This window comes from Coregonus lavaretus (assembly GCF_964263955.1).
Source record: "Coregonus lavaretus genome assembly, chromosome: 7".
In the NCBI taxonomy this organism is placed as follows: Eukaryota; Metazoa; Chordata; class Actinopteri; order Salmoniformes; family Salmonidae; genus Coregonus; species Coregonus lavaretus.
Genome location: NC_139994.1, coordinates 63,144,636 through 63,172,186, shown reverse-complemented (window position 1 = coordinate 63,172,186; position 27,551 = coordinate 63,144,636). Strand labels below are relative to the sequence as shown.

Below are 27,551 nucleotides of genomic sequence, written 5' to 3'. Positions count from 1 at the left end.
AGAGAGAGAGAGAGAGAGAAAGAAAGAGACAGAGAGGAGAGAGAGAGAGAGAGAGAGAGACAGACAGAGAGAGAGACAGAGAGAGAGAGAAAGAGAGAGACAGAGAGAGACAGAGAGAGAGAGAGACACATAAGAGAGAGAGAGAGAGAGAGAGAGAGAGAGAGAGAGAGAGAGAGAGAGAGAGAGAGAGAGAGACATACGTTTCCCATGCAATAAAGCCCTTAAATTGAAATTGAAATTGAGAGAGAAAGAGAGAGAGACAGACAGACAGACAGACAGACAGAGAGAGAGACAGAGAGAGAGACAGAGAGGAGACAGAGGAGAGAGAGAGAGAGAGAGAGAGAGAGACAGAGAGAGAGAGAGAGAGAGAGAGACAGAGAGAGAGAGAGAGAGACAGACAGACAGACAGACAGACCAGAGAGAGAGACAGAGAGAGAGAGAGAGAGAGAAAGAGAGAGACAGAGAGAGAGACAGAGAGAGAGAGAGAGAGAGAGAGAGAGAGAGAGAGAGAGAGAGAGAGAGACAGACAGGACAGACAGAGAGAGAGAGACAGAGAGAGAGACAGACAGACAGACAGACAGAGAGAGAGACGAGAGAAGACAGAGAGAGAGAGAGAGAGAGAGAGAGAGAGAGACAGAGAGAGAGAGAGAGAGAGAGAGAGAGAGAGAGAGGGAGAGACGTGCACACATGTGTACACACACAGAAAAGAGAGAGCGAGAGAAAGTGAGTGAGAAAACACAAACAGAGGAGAGGAACACACATTACTATTAAAGGCCCATCAGTAAACCTCAGTGACTGCAGGCCCAGCCTATTAAATGTTCATCAACACACTGCCTTGGCTACTCAGCCAGACCCAGCACCTAACTCAAAGAGCCAATAGACGTTATAAAGCATTCCAGATACTGGCCACTTCTCCACTGTACGGTTGTAAACACAGCAACAGGGTTTATTTGAGGTTTCACGTGTTGTTTTTTTATGTGCTCAGAGCTATTTCTCCTTACAATGCCAGTCCTGTGAGAACGCAGCGGTAGCTTTGTTGAGTTAGTCATCACTACATACAGTGAGGGGAAAACAGTATTTGATCCCCTGCTGATTTTGTTCGTTTGCCCACTGACAAAGACAAGATCAGTCTATCATTTTAATGGTAGGTTTATTTGAACAGTGAGAGACAGAATAACAACAAAAAAATCCAGAAAAACGCATGTAAAAAATGTTATAAATTGATTTGCATTTTAATGAGGGAAATAATTATTTGACCCCTCTGCAAAACATGACTTAGTACTTGGTGGCAAAAACCTTGTTGGCAATCACAGAGGTCAGACGTTTCTTGTAGTTGGCCACCAGGTTTGCACACATCTCAGGAGGGATTTTGTTCCACTCCTCTTTGCAGATCTTCTCCAAGTCATTAAGGTTTCGAGGCTGACGTTTGGCAACTCAAACCTTCAGCTCCCTCCACAGATTTTCTATGGGATTAAGGTCTGGAGACTGGCTAGGCCACTCCAGGTCCTTAATGTGCTTCTTCTTGAGCCACTCCTTTATTGCCTTGTCCATGTGTTTTGGGTCATTGTCATCCTGGAATACCCATCCACGACCCATTTTCAATGCCCTGGCTGATGGAAGGAGGTTCTCACCCAAGATTTGACGGCACATGGCCCCGTCCATCGTCCCTTTGATGCGATGAAGTTGTCCTGTCCCCTTAGCAGAAAAACACCCCCAAAAGCATAATGTTTCCACCTCCATGTTTGACGGTGGGGATGGTGTTCTTGGGGTGATAGGCAGCATTCCTCCTCCTCCAAACACGGCGAGTTGAGTTGATGCCAAAGAGTTCGATTTTGGTCTCATCTGACCACAACACTTTCACCCAGTTCTCCTCTGAATCATTCAGATGTTCATTGGCAAACTTCAGATGGGCCTGTATATGTGCTTTCTTGAGCAGGTGGACCTTGTGGGCGCTGCAGGATTTCAGTCCTTCATGGCGTAGTGTGTTACCAATTGTTTTCTTACATTTACATTACATTTTAGTCATTTAGCAGACGCTCTTATCCAGAGCGACTTACAGTTAGTGAATATTTTTTTTTTTTATACTGGCCCCCCGTGGGAATCGAAGCCACAACCCTGGCGTTGCAAACGCCATGCTCTACCAACTGAGCTACATCCCTTCCGGCCATTCCCTCCCCTACCCTGGACAACGCTGGGCCAATTGTGCGCCGCCCATGAGTCTCCCGGTCGCGGCCGGCTGCGACAGAGCCTGGATTTGAACCAGGATCTCTAGTGGCACAGACCACTGCGCCACTCAGGAGTCAATCAATCATTCTTGGTGACTATGGTCCCAGCTGCCTTGAGATCATTGACAAGATCCTCCCGTGTAGTTCTGGGCTGATTCCTCACTGTTCTCATGATCATTACAACTCCACGAGGTGAGATCTTGCATGGAGCCCCAGGCCGAGGGAGATTGACAGTTATTTTGTGTTTCTTCCATTTGCGAATAATCGCACCAACTGATGTCACCTTCTCACCAAGCTGCTTGGCGATGGTCTTGTAGCCCATTCCAGCCTTGTGTAGGTCTACAATCTTGTCCCTGACATCCTTGGAGAGCTCTTTGGTCTTGGCCATGGTGGAGAGTTTGGAATCTGATTGATTGATTGCTTCTGTGGACAGGTGTCTTTTATACAGGTAACACGCTGAGATTAGGAGCACTCCCTTTAAGAGTGTGCTCCTAATCTCAGCTCGTTACCTGTATAAAAGACACCTGGGAGCCAGAAATCTTTCTGATTGAGAGGGGGTCAAATAATTATTTCCCTCATTAAAATGCAAATCAATTTATAAAATTTTTGACATGCGTTTTTCTGGATCTTTTGTTGTTATTCTGCTTCTCACTGTTCAAATAAACCTACCATTAAAATTATAGACCGATCATTTCTTTGTAAGTGGGCAAACGTACAAAATCAGCAGGGGATCAAATACTTTTTTTCCCTCACTGTATGGACCTCTGTCTAAATGTATTCTCCAGTACTCACATTCCTATATTGAAATACATACATTTGTAAGACTTTTGTATTTATTTACAATACAATCCACTGACAGTATTTCTAAAATAATATTTGGAAGCACTGTAATTTAAATGTGGTCTGCAACACACAGCTGTCAAACTCTTCCCCTGTTACGGGCAACCTGCCATATAGATGGTAATCACCAGAAACCGAAACCCAGTGTGTTATATTGTCACCATCCACATACAGCTTGTATTACTAACTACCTCAATGACCCAATTTGTCTTTCATCTGACATCTACACCACTCAGGTGCGAGAGGATGATCACATTATCCACGACACCATCCTCCCATTTAATCAAGTCAATGAAATAAGATTAAGATTTAACACTGTCTGGAAAATGTATCGTTTCATGTATCATCGTACACATATCCCGGTGTCCAACGTTATCTGTCTATCTGACAGGGGCTTGTGTGTGTGTGAAGGTTTCCAGGGTTACGTTTTAATAGGCACCTGAGAAGTAGTCCGTTTGAATAATTCAACAGTGTTTCCAAAACCGCACCCGTGAAATCTGTCAAGGCGCTACGTCCGCCTGATTTCACAGCGTGTTAACAACGAGGGCATGTGATATTATTTAAGGACCAGGAGAAGTGACACCTGTCACTAATTTATTATTACTCTACGGTACTAAGAAACAATCACCATTAGCCCCCAATGCGAAATAACCAAAAACGAATAAGAAAGACCCAAAGCAAAGAAAATATCATGAATAATGTGAGAAAAACGATATATTGTTTACTCTATCCAACATGGAATCAAGGTCGGGTTACATTTTTTTTCAATATTCAAGGTTGCGTGTAAAACACTGAGTCTCAATGTCCTTGAATCTGCCTATGTGTATAATTGGTTGGTTTAGTGTTTAGTTTTACGTGTGTACCAGTGGAAGACTACCTGTTGTTATAGACTACCTGTTGTTATAGACTACCCATTGTAATAGACTACCCGTTGTTATAGACTACCCGTTGTTATAGACTACCCGTTGTTTTAGACTACCTGTTGTTATAGACTACCCGTTGTTATAGACTACCCGTTGTTATAGACTACCTGTTGTTATAGACTTGCTGTTGTTATAGACTACCCGTTGTTATAGACTACCTGTTGTTATAGACTACCTGTTGTTATAGACTACCGGTTGTTATAGACTTGCTGTTGTTATAGACTACCCGTTGTTATAGACTACCTGTTGTTATAGACTACCTGTTGTTATAGACTACCAGTTGTTATAGACTACCCGTGGTTATAGACTACCCGTGGTTATAGACTACCCGTTGTTATAGACTACCCGTTGTTATAGACTACCCGTTGTTATAGACTACCCGTTGTTATAGGGATCCGAATCAAGGACTAAAGTCTGACCTGTAGGCGAAAAGGACATAGTCTTTGATGGAGTTGTGGGAGACCAGTATGGAATGGTCTTTATGGATGGGGTCACAGTCCAGGGTGATGTTGACACAGCACAGTAGACAGCACGACGAGGCCAGGTCGAACACCTGAGGTGTCACAGAGAGGTCAAACCATCACCATGGTCACAAAGATTCAATGTCAAGGTCACCTGAACGTAAAACATCAGCGTCATGTTGTTTATGCTGATGTGATAATACATTGGACTACCGCAATACCTTCACCAGGTGACTTCCATCATAGAAGGCCACCAGCAGCTGTCCGTCACAGGCGGTGGTTACCACGGGAACATCCAGAGAGTCACTCTCGCAGTAGATCACTTTCCCAGAATCCACCTCTCTGACCTGCAGACTTTGTCCCATGCGGACCACCAGGACCCTGTCCTCCAGACAGAGGGTGAGGGAGTCGCCTACCACGCCCCCCGCCCCCTCCAGAGTCCTCACGGCGCGCCCCAGCTCCAGGTCCCACACCTTCAGGGTGCCGTCCCCACCGCAGGTGGCTGCCACCAGACCCCTCTGTCCCCTGGTCAGGGCTGTTACTATAGACGCATGGCCTGGAGCAGAGACAGGGGGAAAAAGGCATTCAACATGAGCATTTACATAGCATTGCATTGGATGACATAACAACCATGTCTTTATGTTTGTGATAGCTCTTTACCTGCCAGCAGGGTATGTGGGATCCCTCCTGGGGGCACGAGACAGCTGTAGGAGGGCACCAGGACTGGCAGAGAGGAACGGGCACACTGGGCCAGCAGGTCATGCAGGTAGCTAAACTTCTGTGGGTCACCTGGTAAGGACACATCATCACACTGACAGAGAGCAGGCCATACACTTACATTTACATTTACGTCATTTTAGCAGACGCTCTTATCCAGAGCCACTTACAGGAGCAATTAGGGTTTAGTGCCTTGCTCAAGGGCACATCGAACAGATTTTTCACCTAGTCGGCTCGGGGATTAGAACCAGCGACCTTTCGGTTACTGGCACAACGCTCTTAACCACTAAGCTACCTGCCGCCCTATACAGTTGGAAACTCGTATCGAAGCTTTTTAAAAATTGTGTTGGCGGTACTTCAAACTCATCCATTTGAGACGTTGAGTCACTTTATCCATCAGTGTCAGGGAGGTGAAGTATACCTGGAGCCACGGGGAGGTCTTCAGCAACTATCTGTCCCAGACGGCCTATAACCTGGGAGGCCAGCTGGCAGGGGTCCCGGAGCAGCACGGGCCTGGAAAGCTCCAGAGTAGCTGCCAACACCTCCATATCTACCAACTCCCTGAGGGGGACGACGACAGCGAGGGGAGTAGATAGGAACAAAGAGAGAGAGGACACACATCACTTATCTCAAACATACAGTATCAAATAGCAACTCAAAAGAAGCGTCTAAGAGAACCCACTTCTCTGGCAGCACGGCGCCCTTCAGGTCCTCTTGTATATGGAGCACAGACAGACCCCAGGCCTTGTGCAGCAGGAACTCATAGTTAAACACACACTCAGACAGGAAGGGCAGTATCTGGCCTGAGCGAACCAGGTGGTAAGGCAGGCCATGGAGCTTTCTGAGGTTAAACACATAACTCTTCGTCGAGTCCTCCTCCAGCGTCCACGCCAGGGGCTGAAATATGTTTCTGTGTTGGCTGTCCGTACCCCGGAAGTAGTCTGCGTAGGTTGCGTGTAGAAGCTTACGGGAATCGTCCGTTTTGAGGTACCGTTTCACACACACCCTCCCCAGCTCGGAGTGGGTCCAGCGGTAGACCCACGTCCCGTCTGTCTCCGCCTCCGTCAGGTGACCCCCAAGGTCCCGTCTCAGCCGTGCCCACAGCACGCACGGCACCCTGGGAAGGCTGGAGGAGGAAGTGCAGGATGAATGGGAGAGCGATATTTCTTGTAGAACCTTCCCATCTCTCCCCATCAGGTCCAGTAGCTCCTAATGATCAGAATAATAATAATAATAATAATAATAATAATAATAATAATAATATTTGTAGAATAGCTTTATTTTTCCCAAGATACCTTCCGATTTGAAATTAAAATCCCAGTACATTAGTGTCAGGGCGTGTGTAGGTGTAGTGTAGGAAATCAAATGCAGGACGCCGACGGTAGGTTCCAAATGCTGTATTTCTGGCCCAACACAGGCAACAGGACAACTAAGCCCAACAGCTAAACTACGCACAAGGCGAAAAGGCAAATGCGCACAAACAGGTGCGACAAACGAAGTGGTGCACGAACAAGTGCAACTGTGCTCCAGCGCAGTGGAGAAAATATGCTCAACCGAGCAAAACACAACACTGACGAAAAACAATCATACACAACACATGACAAACACAACGAGAAACTTATAGGACACTAATTACGTAAAACAGAAACAGGTGTGACACAAACAGACAAAAGCAAACGAACATGAAACATCTATCGGTGGCAGCTAGAATTCCGGAGACGACGAGCGCCGAAGCCTGCCCGAACAAGGAGGAGAGGCAGCCTCGGCCGAAACCGTGACAATTAGGTACAATACAAGACACAATGTCCAGCTGTGTGATTGGTCAGTACATTAGGTACAATACAAGACACAGCTGTGTGATTGGTCAGTACATTAGGTACAATACAAGACACAGCTGTGTGATTGGTCAGTACATTAGGTACAATACAAGACACAGCTGTGTGATTGGTCAGTACATTAGGTACAATACAAGACACAGCTGTGTGATTGGTCAGTACATTAGGTACAATACAAGACACAGCTGTGTGATTGGTCTGACTCTCTATTTTGGTTAGTATTCCATGTGATCACAGCTCTTTACACATTCTCCTTCACTACCAAATTTGTTTCACCCACCTCTTCCGTGACGCCCCCTCTGGAGAGCGAAATAACCGCGGCGGCCCGTGCCACCAGCTGCTCCCCGTGGGCCCTCTCCAGGCAAGCCAGCAGGCCTACGTAGAGCCCCCCCAGGTCGGGCGGGAGGCCCAGGCTGCCCTGGGGGGAGAAGGAGGTCCAGAGGACGGACTCAGCATAGACAGCCTCCAGGTAGACAGGGGAGGGGCAGGAAAGGCAGGCCTGGAGGAGAAGCTGCCACTGCCAGTCCCGGAGCCTGCGGTGGTCAGCCTGGAGTTTATGTTCTAGAGCCTTAGTGATGTCATCAGGACTGAGGGGTGGCAGGGACAGGACAGTGGGCTGGGCTGACTTCTGGATGGGGAAGGATCAAACGGAGAATTTCATGATCACTTTGATACTAGCGTGATGACAGAGGGTTTTAGATAGAACACGTACATGTCAGGATGTCTCACATGCAGTAACTTAGCAACACGCAGGCCCCACCCACCTGAGGATCTCTCCTTTTTCAGCCATCTATTTCCTGTGTTTGAAGGGTGCAAAAATCCACTTGTCACTTAAATCTCGCTGGATTGATTGCTTTCATTTTACTCTGGCGACTCTTCCCTTGTGCCATTCGTTTTCTAACGTAATGACCATGGGAAACGTTTGTAATGACCGGTCAAACACACTCCGGTTACAGCCGAAATGGACTCAACGGAATACAATGGTTTCCGTCACATCTATAAGAACGGAGATTTAACGTCTCGATACTTACATCACAAGAAAGAGAAGAAAGAGAACTTTATTTAGGTGGGTGTTGATTTTTTTTGTGCAATTAAAAAAAAAGTTTGCATTTAATACAGATTGAAATGTTCACAAATTAGATGCGCTGAAATGAAAGCAATTTTCGCAAGAGAACACTCGGATTATAGTGCTATTATGTCTGATCTCACAAACAATGTAAAGTTTGTACATATACTGTAGGTATAATCTAGAGTGAAGCGTTTTTTTTTAAACTTTAAATCGCGTGGGTATCCTCCTCTTAACACACTTGTTGAATTATGCATGAGAACGTGACAACTACAGTCATGAATAATTAATGAGACAGTCTAGACAGCGCAGTTTATGATTACAGGTAGGATTACGTGTTTGGTGGTTGCAGCCCTGTTCCACACCTTTATGTTAATTTATTAATGTATGCAAATACACCCAGTGTAGATGAGGCACACATCATTTTCTTTATTTTATCACAAAGTATTTAAAAAATACCTGATATAAAAGAAATAGTATATATGAGTGCTTCATAAGAAAAGAAAGGTGACATTTTACAATCAATTGAATATCCGAATTCCCACCAAAATGCCCCGAACTTAATTAATTGTGCATGCCAATACAATGTTTTATGTGCAATAAATTATGGATTTAAACCATTCTAAATATTTGGAGAATCTTCATCCATTGTCCGACTGTTGCATTTATCAGAATTGTATTTTAAACCTTTTAACAACTTTGACGACCGTTGCTACAGTAACTGCACACCTGCACAGCAGTGTTCCTCCAGATTTCAACGTGACAGCGGTAAGGCGGGCAGCCTAAGTAATGGTAGGATAAACACTGTTGTACAGTATCTTTCGTCAACCTGTCCTGACCTGCAGGGTGTGGGCGCAGGCAGAGTCTGTGGTGGCCGACAGGACGAGGTGGACGTGAGGAGGGAGAGGTGTAGACAGCCAGGAGAGGTCTGCTCCATGCTCCTCAGAAAGATCATCTAACCCGTCCAGCACAAGGATTACGGGGCTGTCCGCCCTCAACTGACCCAGCAGGGAGTGGAACTCATTCACCAGCTGAGGGAGACCCTGCGACGAATGGACACAGAATGATATTGGTAATTTAACGTTAAGCATTTAACGTGTTACAATGCATTTTCATGTTTGTACCTATTTTTTGGTCTATGGACTTAACTTTTGTGGTATAAAATGACCAAATTTGGTTTTGGGGTGAAGTATCACTTTACAGCTGACCAATATTAGTATTTGACCATGTTATCTATTCTATCAAGACAGCATTCTTGCTCTTCTATATTGGAATTGCATTGGTTGGAATAAGATGATAGATAACGTTTGTCAGAGGTAGCTACCTCAGAGAGTTCAGTGTGGTGGCTGTAGGTCTCAGCCAGCTGAACACACAAGTTCTGGAGAACCAGACGCACATTCCTGCTCTCCCCCGTCAGGCCCACGAAACACACCAGCACCTTCACAGCTCTGAGAGGGAGAACAGGCAAGTCCAGTTTGTGAGAACTACAGAGTCCTTCATATACACTCGGTCACAGGAATAGTATGGTTTGCTTATCACCAAGCAGTACGGATTCCAGAGAGCACTTCAATTCTTGACTTAGGATCATATCGTATTCCTAAACTGAAATAAGTGCACAATACCTTAACATTTTCACAAACATTTCCCATTGATGTCATGGAGCCACCCCTCACCCAGTAATCCAGGAGGGGGCGAGGTGTGCCACTGTGGCCATGGTGGTGCTCTTGCCCCAGCCAGGTGGACCCAGTAGGAGGATAGGCCTGGGAGAAGACCCCTCCTCCACAGCCCTCCTCATCTCACCCAGGAAGCCTTCTCTCAACACATGGTTATTTTCCCTGGAGAGAGACTAGTCACGATGATATCAAACCCACTTTGAAGCTAGCCTGGTTCGAGATCTGTCTGTGCTGTCTTGCCAGCTCCTATGGTTCAATATTTGGCGTGACACAATGAGCACAGTATCTGAAACCAGGCTACTTAGAAGCATGCAGGTGGCCATTCTAAAGGAAAGAAAGCCAAACCAGAGACTTACAGAGTGTGTCCGTGGTTAACATGGCGACGGATCTCCTCCTGTATCCTCATTCTAGATGCTTCTCTCCTTCTGATGTCAAAGGAGCCTTTGGCTTTGTTCCCCTTCATAACTCTGGAGTAGGAGAAATACACAGCTCAACTCAACATTTATGCCATCAGTTAACTGTTATGCAATAATATTTGAGGGCCAACATAATGACAGATATACATGGTAATCGTGTGATAAACATGTATTATAGTTTCAATATACTTTATTACACGTGTTATACATTTATTTTTGTCTCTCTCACTTGTTCAGAGAGTTGATGACAGTCCTCTGGAAGTGGGAGGAGATGTGTTCTGTGTAGAACTGATGGGATCGGTTGTGTTTGGGGTTCAGGCCCTTAATTCCCCAGTCCACGTTACGCTCATAGATGTTGGTGTGGCGCAACTTAATGAGGGAAGAAAGACAATGGAGGCTCCTCAGAGGAGGAAGGGGAGGACCATCCTCCTCAGTGAATGAAAAAATAAAAATAAAAAAATAATTGTGAAATATTTTTAAAGTTATCCTTTTTAGATGAAACTATACTAAATATATTCACATCACCAAATAATTGATTAAAACACACTGCTTTGCTATAAAGGTCTACAGTAGCCTCAACAGCACTCTGTAGGGTAGCACCATGGTGTAGCTGGAAGACAGATAGTTTCCGTCCTCCTCTGTGTACATTGACTTCAATACAAAACCTAGGAGGCTCATGGTTCTCACTCCCTTCCATGGACATACAGAGTAATTATGACAACTTCAGGAGGACGTCCTCCAACCTATCAGAGCTCTTGCAGCATGAACTGACATGCTGTCCACCCAATCAAAGGATCAGAGAATGAATCTAGTACTGAAAGCATAAGCTACAGCTAGCTAGCACTGCAGTCCATAGAATGTGGTGAGCAGTTGACTCAAAGTGAGAGAAAGACAATAGTTGAACAGTTTTTAACAAATTATTGAGGTGAGAGGAGGAATACAACGATCAAAGGGATCATGCTGTTTATATGTGGCTGCTATGAAAGTGAAGTGTGTTTGCGTGTGATCAGGGGTGTATTCATTCCGCCGATTCTGTTGAAAAACGTTTCTTAAACGGAAGCAAACGGAATGAAGCGGGGATAAACATACAGTACCTGAATTTGTCCAATAGAAGCTCTCGTTTGCAACTGTTGGACTAATGATTACACCCTAGATCAGCTAAGATGCAGGCAAGAGTGTGCAAGGCGGTATTAAATGTGTCACTGTCCGTCTCCTTGATTACTCAAATGTTTCCCTCGACCTGTGCTGTGCACCTATGTTGTAAACTTTCATTCATAGGCTAGGTTGTAGCAACCTCCTGATGGGTATAGGGAAAATTAAAGTATCATGTAGTAGCCTAAACCTATCGATGTTACACTGACCTGGGTGAATGGAATATGAAGGACAAGTCATCCAATACGCTGTAATAGAAATAAGGCCATGCTCATAAAAACAATTATCGTCCTCCTTCATCTTAAACGGCACCGACCGCCACTGTAATGTAGATATCGGTGAGCAGTGTTACTCTGTGAAAGCTTTCATTTTGTCTTTGTATCATTCTCTCTCCTTTTTGCTCCCACACACACACACACACACACACACACACACACACACACACACACACACACACACACACACACACACACACACACTCTTCCCACCCCCAACACATGCAAACCCATCCACACATGCACACACACACACACACACACATATACACACACATATACACACACACACTCTTCCCACCCCCAACACATGCAAACCCATCCACACATGCACACAAACACACACACACACACACACACACACACGCGCACGCACACGCACCCTTACCTTTTTGTGAATGCGTTCCACGAAGCTCTGGTGTGCTGCATTCAGGGTGCGGTTGACCTGCGGTCGACCTTTCAGCAGGTCGATGTAGTGGGCAGCGTGTTCGTTCCTCAGGCTGTGGTGGAGGTCAGGGATGACCCTCTTATAGCAGTGGCAGTGTTCCTCTGGAGGGGCCTCGGTTCCTAGCGACCGGAGGCCCTGCTCTACCTCACAGTCTAGCACTGGGTGGGGAGCAAACCAACATGGCTTAACGCAATGTACACTACTTCCTGTCCACTACCGTAAGAGGGGAAATAACCTGATCCACCGCTAAGGTGAAAGGACAATAATTAATGACAATAATAACTACTCCCCCATACAAACCTGTCCTGAGGAGGTGAGATGCCACCTCCCCCCCCAGTGCCTCTGTCCCACTCCTCTGTAGCACTCCCCACAGGAGCAAGCAAGTTGCGTGCCAAGCCTTCCTCGCCTGCCTCCTGCGCTCGCCATCTCTGCTCAGGAAGTCAGGCTGTTGGGTGCTACCAACACATACAGGAACTAGGTGATTTCAAGATGATTGACAATCCAATATGGTGAAGTGATTTAAGACACTTGTGAATGGAATGGAAGAAAAACAAAAAGCTGAGAGGGAGGGTTGTTGTACTGTGAGAGCTCCATTTCCTTGTCTGGCTCATTTTAAACAACCATTTTCATAACAATACATGGTCTAGGGGCAAGAGCCATGGAAACCAAACAAAGCATTTCATACGCCAGTTGGGTTTGAACTGCCAACGGTTGTTGCTAACTAGTTTAGCAAGTTACACAAGCTTCAAAATAAGAAACTATACTAGTGGTCCTTGTGTTGGTCATTTCAACAATCCCTAAAACAAACAAGTAGCATACTACGCAAACAAATTGCTTAAAAAAAAAAAAATACAAATAAAAGTTGACATCAATGTGTCGTGGCCAAACTTGTGAACTTTGAACTCAGTTATAGCAATACGAGCAACAGTGTAACTTTACATCTTACCTCACAGGCAGTAGGCGGTACACAGCAGGAACACAGTTCTCATCCAGTCTGTACCACGTCTGGAGTAGGATCAGATCCCGGTCGAAGTCTGCCCAACACCTCGTCCCCGCAGGACTTACCCATGTCTCATCTGCATCAGAGAGGGAATTATGGGATACAGAACTCTCATCGCTCATTAACCCGGAATTCTGAGCTGGATCTCCTGAATCATGATCGTCGTTGTGTTCTGGAACAAAGCTGCCCGTGTCACTTCCCGTGGCGATATTAGACTGGGAGTCGCTGATGATGTCGTCCATCTCGGGGTGTTTTCTCTTGGACATCTTCTGTCTGTCTCTCTCCACCACGCTCACGATGGCCTCAAAGACCTCTCTGGAGATAGTGCTGGGCAGGGTCTGGACCTCATGCTTCTGGCCAAGGAATAACTTTCAAATAAAAAAACACAATTAATAACTTCATGAATCCAGGAGTTTAGCTAGTGACTGGCAGAAGGGTCGTAACTTGTGGGAAGATATGTTAGATAAGAGATCAGCGAAAGAAAGGTAAAGGAAGAGAGAAAGAATTTGACTCATGAGCATTGTTTACGAATTTTTAAAAAAAATACACTAGAGATATCTCACTATGAAGTTTGGCCCCAGTGTTTTCTGACACTGTGTGAGGGCCTCCACATGCAGCTCTGCCGTGTCATGTCTATCTGACACGGGGTCTCCCACGCCCCAGCGCAGGTCCACCATCCTGAAGTCATAGCCCCTCTGTTTGCAGTAGAGGTACATGCGAGGGAACACACTCTCCATCAACACACTCCTCTCTGCCACCGTGTCTGTGTGGGGATGGGATTGTGGTTGATAACACATACAGAGACAAGCACGCATGCACCCACGCTCACGCACCCACGCACCCACGCTCACGCACCCACGCTTACCTTTGTATCCACCACATATGTAGACCATGAATCTCCTCTTCTTGGCACCTTCCAGGTCATCTGTTACGACTGTGAGACCTAATGAATGAGGTTCTCCTCCTGTTGCACTGCAGGTGTTGTCCTCCTTCCTCTTGACAACACCATTAGAAGATCCATCCGATAGACACTTGACCATTTCGGAAACACTTTCAGTCCATGAGGTGACATCCTGGTTTGCACAAACACGGTCTTCCTCCTCCTCCTCCTCTTCTTCCTCTTCCAGTGCCACCAAACTCTGCAGCAGGTTTTGAGGAGCGTCCTTAGTGCCATCGAGTCCTCCATCTAGTAAGGCTTTGAAAGCTGCTTTGTCCTAAAAAAAACACCCCAAAATAAATGAAGAATGGGATCAGTTGTTTTTCCATGATCAGATCAGGAAGGATGAATAAGCGAAGAGTTGCTTGGTCCTCCTCACCCTGAATAAATACCCCTGCGTTTTCAGCAGATGCAGCACATCCACCCCTTTCTCCTCTGACGGTGTGCTTTGTCCAGAAGACTTCACATGGCGCTGCAGAAAATGATACTGAGAAGGATATGTGGATTTACAACATACAATAACATACAACATGAATAATGAATTGTGTAGTGAAAGATAGAGCAGTACAGAAGTGTGCAGAACACTTACTCTGAGGTGAGCTGTTATCTGTGACTCTGCCTCCTCACTCACTTTGGTCAAAGGAATACTCCAAAGGCTGTCTGCTCTCTACAATACAGTAAGCAACACATGGACTATACATTTCGACTGGCTGAGAAACGCTGCCTGCCTGCCTGTCTGTCTCCTCCCGACTCCCGACACGTTCATTATATATGGGACAGCCTGGAGATCGAATTTGAATATTGAAACAATGTTGCAAAATGTCGGAGAGACAGACAGCAAGGTTTATACAAATCTCCGCTGTTGAAAACGAAATGTTAGTCTAAAAGAAATGTGAGATAATGTCTAGATGCTTTCTATAGTGGAGATCAAGTTTATAAATTGCCTGGCTGGGCTGATGAGACGGTGGATTGGGCAGTCAGATGGAACAGAGTAAATAGGCATATTAACGTCATAGATTTAGCCGGTGGTCATTTGTGGAATAGACACCGGCTGGAATGCAGTTTTAACCAATCAGCATTCAGGATTAGACCCACCCGTTGTATAAATGTGTTATTCAAACTGGATCGATTACCTTACCTTATTGAACCTAATCTTTTTCACTAGAATGCCATGGTCGGTTCGACAGTGGGAAAAGAACATCTCCTGGAGTCTTTGGGACGTGGGAATGGTCGCTCTCTTGTTTTTGCTGTCCTGATGGAATGATGCATTTACAATGAGAAAGGAACACTGGGTGAATTGATACTAATTAAGGTTATAAATCAATGTAAATTACTTCTGTAGAACAATTTAACCTTCAATTGGGTGATAAAAGAAAGAGCAGACACCCACCTAGGCTATAGAAAATCTAACGGTGGACTGAATATTATGAGACTACCTGGCACTTAAACTCACCCGAGGCAGTGAGGTAGAGCCATTGGAAATAGGTGGAAATATTACAACTTCTTTCTCCTATGAATGAAATGGAAAATTGTAACCTAACATTTGCAGGAAGCTCTTAATTGAGAGCTATACATTATTTATGATCAGTTATTGTAAGTCATGTTCATTTAATATAAAAAGTTAGAAAATGTTTTTAAAAATTAGTTTACATGTTTTACAATAATTGCAAATTAGCACACAAAGCAATAACGAAACAAGTTGGACTTACTTTCTTGGTCTTCTTTTTGGGGACAGTCCCGTTTTTATAAGTCCACATTTGTTCTTGTTGTTAGGATAGAGTCACCGGTCTTCATAGGCTGTCGCACGTTAATTTATTATCCCGCTTGAAGCTTCAATGGCTCGCCATCCACCACCACGACTCAACGCTGTCAATGTCACCTACCCCAATGTGTTTGCAGAAGTGATCACTCCTTTGGCAACTAGTGTTGTCCAGGGAGGAGTTGAGTGATGGTTCATGTTCCACTAATAGGACTAGGCCAACGAGAGGCAACACTGACCCGGTGAGTATTATGGGATAGGTGTAACAGTTCTTTAGTTACCTCGGTTGAAGAACGCGTCAGGGTGTTCTAAGTAAAGTTTAACTTCGGTCATGGCTTTAATGACGTAGAAAATAATCTTCAGGCGGGCCTCCTATTCATTAGTATGTTTTCTACCTCTAGATACATCGCCATGGGAACCAAATATCCTACCCACAGGACTGGTGGTAGGGGATAAAGTATTTGGTATTCACATCAAGCCGTTTCTATGTTAAAAGAAATGTAAGATCAATATTGTAACAATAATTTTTTATTTTAAAAAACTGTAATGTTTCTCAGTTCATGGGGAGAGCAGGTCTCTAAATTAATGGGGCACAATATCACATCAATTCAGTTGGTGTGTTCCTCGTAACATGTTGAGTTAATAATGTTCCACACTGCTGTATGTCAGGATACATTGAGGATCATAAAGCCATATGTTGACACCCACTGGTAATGCATGTTTTACAGCTCTGATGCCTAGCAACTGAACTATGGTCTCAAAGTGGACATATTTTCAATTCCCTGGCGGTGATGACAGTACACGCGTGTCTGGCTCATGGTAACAAGAGGTCTCAATCATTCCACCTTGACAGGCACACAGTCCTATTGAAAATGGATGACACTGCAAACCCTTCACCACTAATTCACTTTGGCCTATTTCGACAGCACAAATACCCCCCCCCCACATCAAGCCTTCATTGTTTCAATGCTGAAATTCACTGTCATCACCACAGTTAAAACCAAAATAAGTCACACACATTTGGGGTCTCTTCCAAGCAAATGAAAACACAGGTCATAAAAAAAACGGCCAAATTTTAACCTCCTTCCGAAATGACATTAAACCACCTGTATGTGTGACACTCAAAAATAACAGCTTTAGCAGCTATTGATTGTGTTCAGGTGTAGAGGACCCCCCCCCCCCCCCCCCCGTCTTCCTTGGAGTGAAAAAGCGGCCATCTTGAGTGTGGCGTCTTGGGGCAGACTGGAAGGAGTCAGGTGGTCTGAGTGAGGTCGGGAGACTTCACTTCCTAGTAAAAGCAGCACCAGAGACCTGTCCACCTCCTCCACAGCCTAGTCTTCCTCTTTGCCGCCTGTTCTGCTCAACTGAAAACGACAACATCGACAAAAGCATTAAGAAACCACGGTAAGCTCAGATGCATATACACTGAATTCAGATGGGGCGTGTTTTTTTTAAAAGTATTTGGGGAAATATGTATAGATGGTGGAACAAGCTCCCTCACGACGCCAGGACAGCGGAGTCACTCACCACCTTGCGGAGACACTTGAAACCCCACCTCTTTAATGAATACCTGGGATAGGATAAAGTAATCCTTCTACCCCGCCCCCTGCCCCACCCCAAAAAAATAACATATTGTAAAGTGGTTATCCCACTGGCTATAAGGTGAATGCACCAATTTGTAAGTCGCTCTGGATAAGAGCGTCTGCTAAATGACGTAAATGTAAATCTTGATTGTACTTACATGCTGGAGTGTCATGTTCAACAAGTTGAAGATGCAAGAAAGGAGAGAATAAAAAATGATTAACAATGGTGTTTTTGGCAGCAATTGATGTGGTCAAGGGTGCCATCTTCTAAAAAAACAAAAAAAAAAAACAGACACAGGACAAAAAGTGTGTTCGGCACAAAATCAACTGCCGTGAACTAACTGAACAAATATACCTTGATGACGTCGACCCAGTCCCAACCTCTGGGGAGCTCCCCTTTGTTATCTGTTAGTTGAAACAGAGATAGAACCGTTTAAATAATGCCAATAGCCTTGACTAAATGTCATTGGTGTGGTTTCGGTCCTTACCGGTTCTACAGGTGATCTTCCTCTTCTGTGATTTGGTCAGCTGTTCTTTTTTTTCTTTTTTCCTGGCTGGGGCGTTGAGGTCACTGTTGGACATCAACGTCTGGAAAACAGGTCACAACACAACGGGTTAACGAGCACAACGTGGGGGGGGGGGGGTGCCCCTTCCGAGTGATTCTGTTTCTATGGAGGATGCCCCTTCCAAGTGATTCTGTTTCTATGGGGGATGCCCCTTCCGAGTGATTCTGTTTCTATGGGGGATGCCCCTTCCAAGTGATTCTGTTTCTATGGGGGATGCCCCTTCCAAGTGATTCTGTTTCTATGGGGGATGCCCCTTCCAAGTGATTCTGTTTCTATGGGGGATGCCCCTTCCGAGTGATTCTGTTTCTATGGGGGATGCCCCTTCCGAGTGATTCTGTTTCTATGGGGGATGCCCCTTCCAAGTGATTCTGTTTCTATGGGGGATGCCCCTTCCGAGTGATTCTGTTTCTATGGGGGATGCCCCTTCCAAGTGATTCTGTTTCTATGGAGGATGCCCCTTCCAAGTGATTCTGTTTCTATGGGGGATGCCCCTTCCGAGTGATTCTGTTTCTATGGTTGTGTGTAGCACACTGACCACGGTGGTGACCACAGCTTGGTGGTTCTCCATCAGAGTCTCCTGGTTGTCTTTGGCCCACTCGAACAAGGTGTACATCATGGCAGTGCCCAGGTTGGCCTCCACCTGCTCCTCCAACCCAGAGATGATCAGCTGCTTGGTCTCTGGAGATCTGATAGAGAATCATTTAGAATATACACCATTTAGCTGATGCTTTTATCCAAAGCGACTTACAGTCAGTCATGTGTGCATACATTTTCCGTATGGGAATCTATCCTGGCATTGCAAGTGCCAAAAATCTAGTATTGAATCTAGTACTGAAAAAATAAGCTACAGCTAGCTAGCTAGCTAGCTAGCACTGCAATCACCAAACACCAGGATCAAACAGAGAGGGATGCTATGTTAGCTAGCTGGCTATCCAACACTGGAACTCTTCCAAGTCAAGGTAAGCTTTTGGTTTCTATGAATTTATTGCCACCGGGGCCTGCCGGTGTAACTTCTAAACTGCTTGCTGACTGTACACTATCCTGGCATTGCAAGTGCCAAAAAAAAGCCACAGAGGACAGCAGCAACTCGATGTAATTACCTCAGGAATGAGTTAGATAACTTTATACATGCTATTATGAAGTTAATTTGTATCTTTTCAGGTTCACAGTATTGCATTGGGTGGATCATCACCCAAAACGTAGGGATATGACATGGTGGCAACATAAATATGACTTAACCACAATAACAAGGATGGTAACAGCATCAATGGTTGCTTACATTTTTTTGTTGAAAAAGCCATCTAGAGAAATGTCAGGTGCGGTTTCTGGATACATCTCAGGCCATGAGATATCCAGAATGAACGCTTTGGAGTCATCGTGTTCTCCTATCTGGAAAGGGAACGGGGTTAGGGACGTTGGACCATGCTCATTCACGTCGACAGCGTTCCCCAAAACCTCTTCCTGACCCAGCGGATTAGTAAACCAACTGAATCAGGTGGGAGACAGACAAGGCAATGGATTTCCTTTATTCCTGACTTCCTCTCCTACGACCTCTACTTGCCTCTTTTTTTTTTTTTATTGAGGAGAGGAGGCAAAGAGAGGAAATTTGGAAACAATATTTGACAATCGCCTAGATATGGCGACCACTTGACTGTTTCCGGAACACGGAGAAGAGGATGAAGGAGTCGAGGACAGGATGGACCACAGACAGAAGGGGACAGACAGAAGGGGTAACCCAGACACGTCACTGGGGCTATAAAACTGAAGCATCCTTTTAGAATGTTTTCTCACAACCAAATATGCTAGTGAGAGGAAGTCCAGTTGAGGGTAGTGGGAGAGGATGGAACTATGTGAAACTGGTCCGACATTCTGCAAATTTACATTTTAGTCATTTAGCAGACGCTCTTATCCAGAGCGACTTACAGGAGCAATTAGGGTTAAGTGCCTTGCTCAAGGGCACAGACAGATTTTTCACCTAGTCGGCTCTGGGATTAGAACCAGCGACCTTTCGGTTACTGGCACAACGCTCTTAACCACTAAGCTACCTGCCGCCCATTCTCATCGATTAAACATCTGATCTCAACACATTCTTCTGTTCCCAAAACTAGAATCTGTTACAAACACAGTGCACTAACTTTTATAGACTTGAGGGTTTGCAAAAGTATTATTTTTTTATGCGTCGCGCTTAGGAGTGCAAGGTCGAATCGAGTTTGTGCACATGCCTAATTCTGAGGAGGCGTTCCCCAATGGAAATATATGCTACAACACGCCAATAGGATCTCGCTAGCTTGTGCATGCCTTTTCCCCACCTTCTTGCTTGTTCTGACCCCTAAGCTTCATTTGCTCCCACTGTAAAACGACACAGATGAACCATCTTGGGTTAGTTATGGAGTATCTTTGGATGGACGTTTTCCCAATTGAGAATCTCACCCTGCAAATTATGCAGCACATCCCATTCAACCAGCTACTCACCCTAAACTGAAATGAAACTGGGCTGACTTCCTTGAAGCGCTCATCCCCCTCATATATAGAGCGAAGTGCTTCTAACTCCATCTGGAACCAAAGTGAGGGAGAGAGAAGACAGAGCACAAGAGAGAGGGGTTATTAGTTGATGTTGGATACAAAGATGGTAGGTAGCTAGATAATATACACTGAACAAAAACATAAAATGCAACAATTTTAAAGATTTGACTGAGTTACAGTTCATATAAGAAAATCCGTCAATTGAAATAAATTCATTAGGCCCTAATCTATGGATTTCACATGACTGGGAATAAACAGGAAATAATAATAATATGCCATTTAGCAGACGCTTTTATCCAAAGCGACTTACAGTCATGCGTGCATAATTTTTTTTTGTGTATGGGTGGTCCCGGGGATCGAACCCACTACCTTGGCGTTACAAGCGCCGTGCTCTACCAGCTGAGCTACAGAGGACCACTCTCATCCAGAGGCAGCGCTCCTAGTGGCCGGGGACTTTAATGCAGGGAAACTTAAATCCATTCTACCTCATTTCTACCAGCATGTTAAATGTGCAAAAACTCTAGACCACCTTTACTCCACACACAGAGACGTGTACAAAGCTCTCCCTCACCCTCCATTTGGCAAATCTGACCATAACTCTATCCTCCTGATTCCTGCTTATAAGCAAAAACTAAAGCAGGAAGCACCAGTGACTCGGTTAATAAAAAAGTGGTCAGATGATGCAGATGCTAAACTACAGGACTGTTTTGCTAGCACAGACTGGAACATGTTCCGGGATTCTTCAGATAGCATTGAGGAGTACACCACATCAGTCACTGGCTTCATCAATAAGTGCATCGATGACGTCGTCCCCACAGTAACCGTACGTACATATCCCAACCAGAAGCCATGGATTACAGGAAACATCCGCACTGAGCTAAAGGGTAGAGCTGCCGCTTTCAAGGAGCGGGACTCTAACCCGGACGCTTATAAGAAATCCCGCTATGCCCTCCGACGAACCATCAAACAGGCAAAGAGTCAATACAAGACTAAGATTGAATCGTACTACACCGGCTCCGACGCTCGTCGGATGTGGCAGGGCTTGAAAACTATTACAGACTAGAAAAGGGAAGCACAGCCGCGAGCTGCCCAGTGACACAAGCCTACCAGACAAGCTAAACCACTTCTATGCTCGCGTCGAGGCAAGCAACACTGAAGCATGCATGAGCGCACCAGCTGTTCCAGATGACTATGTGATCACGCTCTCTGTAGCCGATGTGAGTAAGACTTTTAAGCAGGTCAACATTCACAAGGCCGCAGGGCCAGACGGATTACCAGGACGTGTACTCCGAGCATGTGCTGACCAACTGGCAAGTGTCTTCACTGACATTTTCAATCTGTCCCTGACTGAGTCTGTAATACCAACATGTTTCAAGCAGACCACCATAGTCCCCGTGCCCAAGGACACGAAGACAACCTGCCTAAATGACTACCGACCCGTAGCACTGACGTCTGTAGCCATGAAGTGCTATGAAAGGCTGGTCATGGCTCACATCAACACCATTATCCCAGAAACCCTAGACCCACTCCAATTTACATACCACCCCAACAGATCCACAGATGATGCAATCTCTATTGCACTCCACACTGCTCTTTCCCACCTGGACAAGAGGAACACCTACGTGAGAATGCTATTCATTGACTACAGCTCAGCGTTCAACACCATAGTGCCCTCAAAGCTCATCACTAAGCTAAGGATCCTGGGACTAAACACCTCCCTCTGCAACTGGATCCTGGACTTCCTGACGGGCCGCCCCCAGGTGGTAAGGGTAGGTAACAACACATCTGCCACACTGATACTCAACACGGGGGCCCCTGAGGGGTGCGTGCTCAGTCCCCTCCTGTACTCCCTGTTCACCCATTACTGCATGGCCAGAAACGACTCCAACACCATCATTAAGTTTGCAGACGACACAACAGTGGTAGGCCTGATCTCCGACAACGATGAGACAGCCTATAGGGAGGAGGTCAGAGACCTGGCCGTGTGGTGCCAGGATAACAACCACTCCCTCAACGTGATCAAGACAAAGGATATGATTGTGGACTACAGGAAAAAAAAGAGGACTGAGCACGCCCCCATTCTCATCGACGGGGCAGTAGTGGAGCAGGTTGAGAGCTTCAAGTTCCTTGGTGTCCACATCACCAACAAACTATCATGGTCCAAACACACCAAGACAGTCGTGAAGAGGGCACGACAAAGCCTATTCCCCCTCAGGAGACTGAAAAGATTTGGCATGGGTCCTCAGATCCTCAAAAAGTTATACCGCTGCACCACAGAGAGCATCCTGACTGGTTGCATCACCGCCTGGTATGGCAACTGTTCGGCCTCCGACCGCAAGACACTACAGAGGGTAGTGCGTACGGCCCAGTACATCACTGGGGCCAAGCTTCCTGCCATCCAGGACCTCTATACCAGGCGGTGTCAGAGGAAGGCCCTCAAAATTGTCAAAGACTCTAGCCACCCTAGTCATAGACTGTTCTCTCTGCTACCGCACGGCACGCGGTACCAGAGCGCCAAGTCTAGGTCCAAAAGGCTTCTCAACAGCTTCTACCCCCAAGCAATAAGACTCCTGAACAGCTAATCATGGCTACCCGGACTATTTGGACTGCCCCCCCACCCCATCTTTTTACGCTGCTGCTACTGTTAATTATTTATGCATAGTCACTTTAACTCTACCCACATGTACATGTTACCTCAACTAGCCGGTGCCCCCGCACATTGACTCTGCACCGGTACCCTCACTGTATATAGCCTCCCTACTGTTATTTTACTTCTGCTCTTTTTTTCTCAACACTTTTTTGTTGTTGTTTTATTTAACTTTTTTATTAAAAAATAAATGCATTGTTGGTTAAGGGCTGTAAGTAAGCATTTCACTGTAATGTCTAGACCTGTTGTATTCGGCACATGTGGCAAATAAAACTTTTGATTTGAGATATGCATATGTTGGTCACACAAAAAAAGTAGGGGCGTGGATCAGAAAACCAGTCAGTATCTGGTGTGACCATTTGCTTCATGCAGCGCGACACATCTCCTTCTCATAGAATTGATCAGGCTGTTGATTGTGGCCTGTGGAATGTTGTCCCACTCCACTTTAATGGCTGTGCGAAGTTCCTGGATATTGGCGGGAACTGGAGCATGCTGTAGTACACTTCGATCCAGAGCATCCCAAACATGCGCAATGGATGACATGTCTGTTGAGTATGCAGGCCATGGAAGAACTGGGACATTTATCTTCCAGGAATTGTGTACAGATCCTTGGGACTGTGCATTATCATGCTGAAACATGAGGTGATGACGGCTGATGAATGGCACGACAATGGGCCTCAGGATCTCTTCACAGAATCTGTGCATAAAATTGGCATTGATAAAATGCAAGTGTTCGTTGTCCGTAGCTTATGCTTGCCCATACCATAAACCCACCGGCACCATGGGGCGCTCTGTTCACAACGTTGACATCAGCAAACTGCTCACCCACACGACGCCATGCACGCTGTCTGCCATCTGCCTGGTACAGTTGAAACCAGGAATCATCCGAAGAGAACACTTCTCCAGCGTGCCAGAGGCCATCGAAGGTGAGCATTTGCCCACAGAAGTCGGTTACGATGCCGAACTGTAGTCAAGTCAAGACCCTGGTGAGGACGACGAGCACGCAGATGAGCTTCCCTGAGACGGTATCTGACAGTTTGTGCAAACCTACAGTTTCATCAGCTGTCCGGGTGGCTGGTCTCAGATGATCCCGCAGGTGAAGAAGCCGGATGTGGAGGTCCTGGGCTGGCGTGGTTACACGTGGTCTGTGGTTGCGAGGCCGGTTGGACTTACTGCCAAATTCTCTAAAACAACGTGAGAGGCAGCTTATGGTAGAGAAATGTACATACAATTATCTGGCAACAGCTCTGGTGGCCTTTCCTGCAGTCAGCATGCCAATTGCATGCTCCCTAAAAACTTGAGACATCTGTGGCATTGTGTTGTGAGACAAAACCGCACATTTTATAGTAGCCTTGTGTAATTATCATGCTGTTTAAATCAGCTTCTTGATATGCCACACCTGTCAGGTGGATAGATTATCTTGGCAAAGGAGAAATGCGCACTAACAGGGATGTACGTTAAACAAATTTGTGCACAACATGAGCGAAATAAGCTTTTTGTGCGCATGGAACATTTCTGTGAGATTTTATTTCAGCTCATGAAACCAACACTTTACATGTCGCGTTTATATTTTTGTTCAGTATAAATACGTTAGCTCTCTAAGGAGATTCAGTGCACTGACTCACATTACTCTGAGCTATCGTTGGATAGCTGGTGGTGTGGCTAAAACTAGCCAAGTTCTTCAGTTAACTAACTAGACAAACTAGCCTAAGCATCCACTGACTACGGTAATGCTAATACTTCGTACATGAAACTGTTTTCGACAAAACAGAGTTTCGCAGTAACAGTTCAGCCTTCTAACTATAGCTAGATAGCTCTGTTAGCTAGCTAGCGCGCTGGTTAGCATCACCAGATAATATTACCTCTTGATCCTCGTTGGCAGTCATGATTTCTTTCTTTCAGGTGACGCAAAAAAATTTAGTTAAGTATGTCTCGCTAACAGTACAAAAATGAAAAGTGCAGAGTTAACGTGTCATGTCTGTGATAAAAAACATATATATATATAGCTAGTTTATTAATTTAGCAACGTATGTAGTTGATCCAACGTCAGATGTTACACATGATGTTCTTCGCATTGTACGCATGCACAGTGTCCCTGAACTTTGAACCCAACCACTCTTGCATATTCTTCTTCTTCTTCAGTGGGGTTTATCGGCGGTTGGCATCCAAAGTTATGGTGCATTACCGCCACCTACTGTACTGGAGTGTGGGCCAGAGACAGGGAGAAACTAAATACTACCTGCCATCCCCGTTGCTCTTAAAAAAAGATAACAAAATATTTGAGACTATATCTAATGACGTTCTACTCAATACACTCTTTAAACTAATTTCCTGTATCCCCTTCTCCCTAATATTAGATCTCATCCTCTCTCTTTCCCGCTGATACTGCCCACACTGTCGCAATACATGCTCCATGGTCTCTGTTTCCTGACAATAATCACACTTGTTGGATGCTTTCCTATCACATTTAATGTCGTATTTAACTGGCCGTGTCCCACCCTTAATCTTGTAAAAATAGCGTCCTCTCTTCTGTCCCTTCCTGCCGTCCTCCCCTCCCTGACTTTCCTCTGTACTTGAAATAAATGCCTGGCCTTAGTATCTCTATTCCACTGCTCCTGCCTTCTCTGCACCGTCACTGTATATATTAATATTTTTGCCTCTGCCTTGCTCATTGAAACTTCAACATCAACATCAACATCCCCACTACTAAGTGCTTGTTTAGCCTGTTCATCTACTGCCTCGTTCCACTCCACCCCCACATGGGCTGGGACCCAAGTAAATCATATCTGAATACCCATCTGTTTAATCCTGCCATGGGTTTGTAGCACCTCATAAAGCAGGTCTTCTCTGCTACGTGAGCTAAAGGACTGGAGACTCATTAACACTGCACATGAATCAGAGCAAATAACTACTATGTCTTGTTTGACTTCCTCCACCCACTGCAAGGCCAACAGTATGTCCATCAGCTCCGCCCTATATACAGCCAGATGAATACGTTTCCTGACTTCCACCCCACATTCCTGCACTACAAATGCTGACCCAGTACGTCCTGTCCTTGGATCTTTTGAAACATCTGTGTAAATGGCCACAAAATCCTGATACACCGTTTCAAGACGTCTCTTAAAGAAATCAGATGGATCAACACCCTCCTCCCTATGACCACTCTTGCAGATACTGCAATGCGTTTATATGGCCACAGGAGGGCGTCTGGAACTAAGATTTCCTAAATATACTGAACAAAAAAATATAAACGGAACATGTAAAGTGTTGGTTTGATGAGCTGAAATAAAAGATACCAGAAATGTTCCATATGCACAAAATGCTTATTTCTCTAATTTTTTTTGTTGTTGCACACATTTGTTTACATCCCTGTTAGTGAGCATTTCTCCTTTGTCAAGATAATCCATCCACCTGACAGAGGTAGCATATCAAGAAGCTGATTAACAGTTTTTCCCAATTGCTAAAACACAATTTTGCAAACTAGGCTGGTTTTTTAAAATCAAAATACTTAACACAATTCACAAAACCACACACCCAAACTGCAAAATACCTCATATATCCTGCAAAATGAATCACTGCAACCAAAACTACATATAGCATTATCAAAATCAAACGTTTGCACGAAATGGCACACACTTCATTCATATTACCAGATTTTTGTCTAACCAACTACACACTGTTGGGTATAATGAAAAGCACTCTCATTTTTAGTATGCTTTGCCATAATACTAAAATAGTTCAAATTGTAGAAAATTCTTCAGATTGTTCACATGCACAGAAATATTTGCAGATACACACACATGCTGTTGAAACATGTATTTATTTTTCACCAAACAAGTCAGTGCAACATATGCACAGCAGATATATTTATATTGGACTGAACAAAAATATGCTCACAAAAAACAGTAAACTGAAAAAGAAAATTGCAGAATAAATGTGCAGAAAAAAATATATAGAAACCAAAAGAGGCAAGAAAAATAATTAGGCAGCATCTTGCCGCACAGCTGGGTCTGGCCACAACGCCTCGTCCACATCACAGGCAATATCTTCCCTTGCCAGACATCAAGGGAAGAAGCGCCTTGAGTGCCTTATCCATCCCTGAATCGCACCCACATCAATCTCATCACATGCCTCCTCCATAGCCTGCACAAGAGGCATGCGCACAAAGGGCTGCCGGTCGTATACCTTCCACCGCCATGCCGAAAATAACTATTCTGTGGGGTTCAGAAATTGTGAGTATGGTGGGAGGTATTGCACGAGAAATGGTGGGTGGTCAGCAAACCAGTTTTGGACTGGGGCTGCACGATGAAAGCTCACGTTGTCCCATACTACAACGTACCGGGTTCTTTGATGGTCTGCATCATTCATGCGCTCTGGTGGTATGAGAATGTTGTGGAGTCTGTCCAGAAATGTGAGAATATGGGCTGTGTTGTATGGTCCAAGGTTGGCATGACGGTGGAGGACACCATGCGTATTGGAAATGGCACCGCACATTGTGATGTTCC

At 45.2% G+C, this 27,551-nt stretch overlaps 2 protein-coding genes across 2 annotated transcripts in view; both read right to left on the bottom strand.

The window, feature by feature from the left end:
- The window catches only part of LOC311132621 (NACHT domain- and WD repeat-containing protein 1), a gene marked incomplete at its 5' end in the record, with an annotated part of 12,843 nt that extends 6,483 nt beyond the window's left edge, over positions 1-6,360 (bottom strand). Inside the window, 5 exons of the mRNA XM_084165867.1 lie at positions 4,408-4,541; positions 4,671-5,005; positions 5,110-5,238; positions 5,588-5,727; positions 5,849-6,360. Of these exons, the coding sequence (XP_084021993.1) occupies positions 4,408-4,541; positions 4,671-5,005; positions 5,110-5,238; positions 5,588-5,727; positions 5,849-6,360 (1,250 nt within the window). The remainder of the gene's footprint in view (positions 1-4,407; positions 4,542-4,670; positions 5,006-5,109; positions 5,239-5,587; positions 5,728-5,848) is intronic.
- Positions 6,361-16,237: 9,877 nt separating this feature from the next.
- On the bottom strand, positions 16,238-25,130 carry LOC311132869 (RWD domain-containing protein 4-like). The gene is made up of 7 exons (XM_084166226.1): positions 24,909-25,130; positions 20,349-20,429; positions 19,156-19,265; positions 18,412-18,562; positions 17,799-17,898; positions 17,469-17,715; positions 16,238-17,091 (listed from the first exon to the last, which is right to left on the bottom strand). Exons 1-6 carry the CDS (start codon positions 24,930-24,932, stop codon positions 17,648-17,650), a joined length of 534 nt encoding a protein of 177 aa, XP_084022352.1. The 5' UTR covers positions 24,933-25,130; the 3' UTR covers positions 16,238-17,091; positions 17,469-17,647.
- Between the last annotated feature and the right edge of the window lie 2,421 nt (positions 25,131-27,551).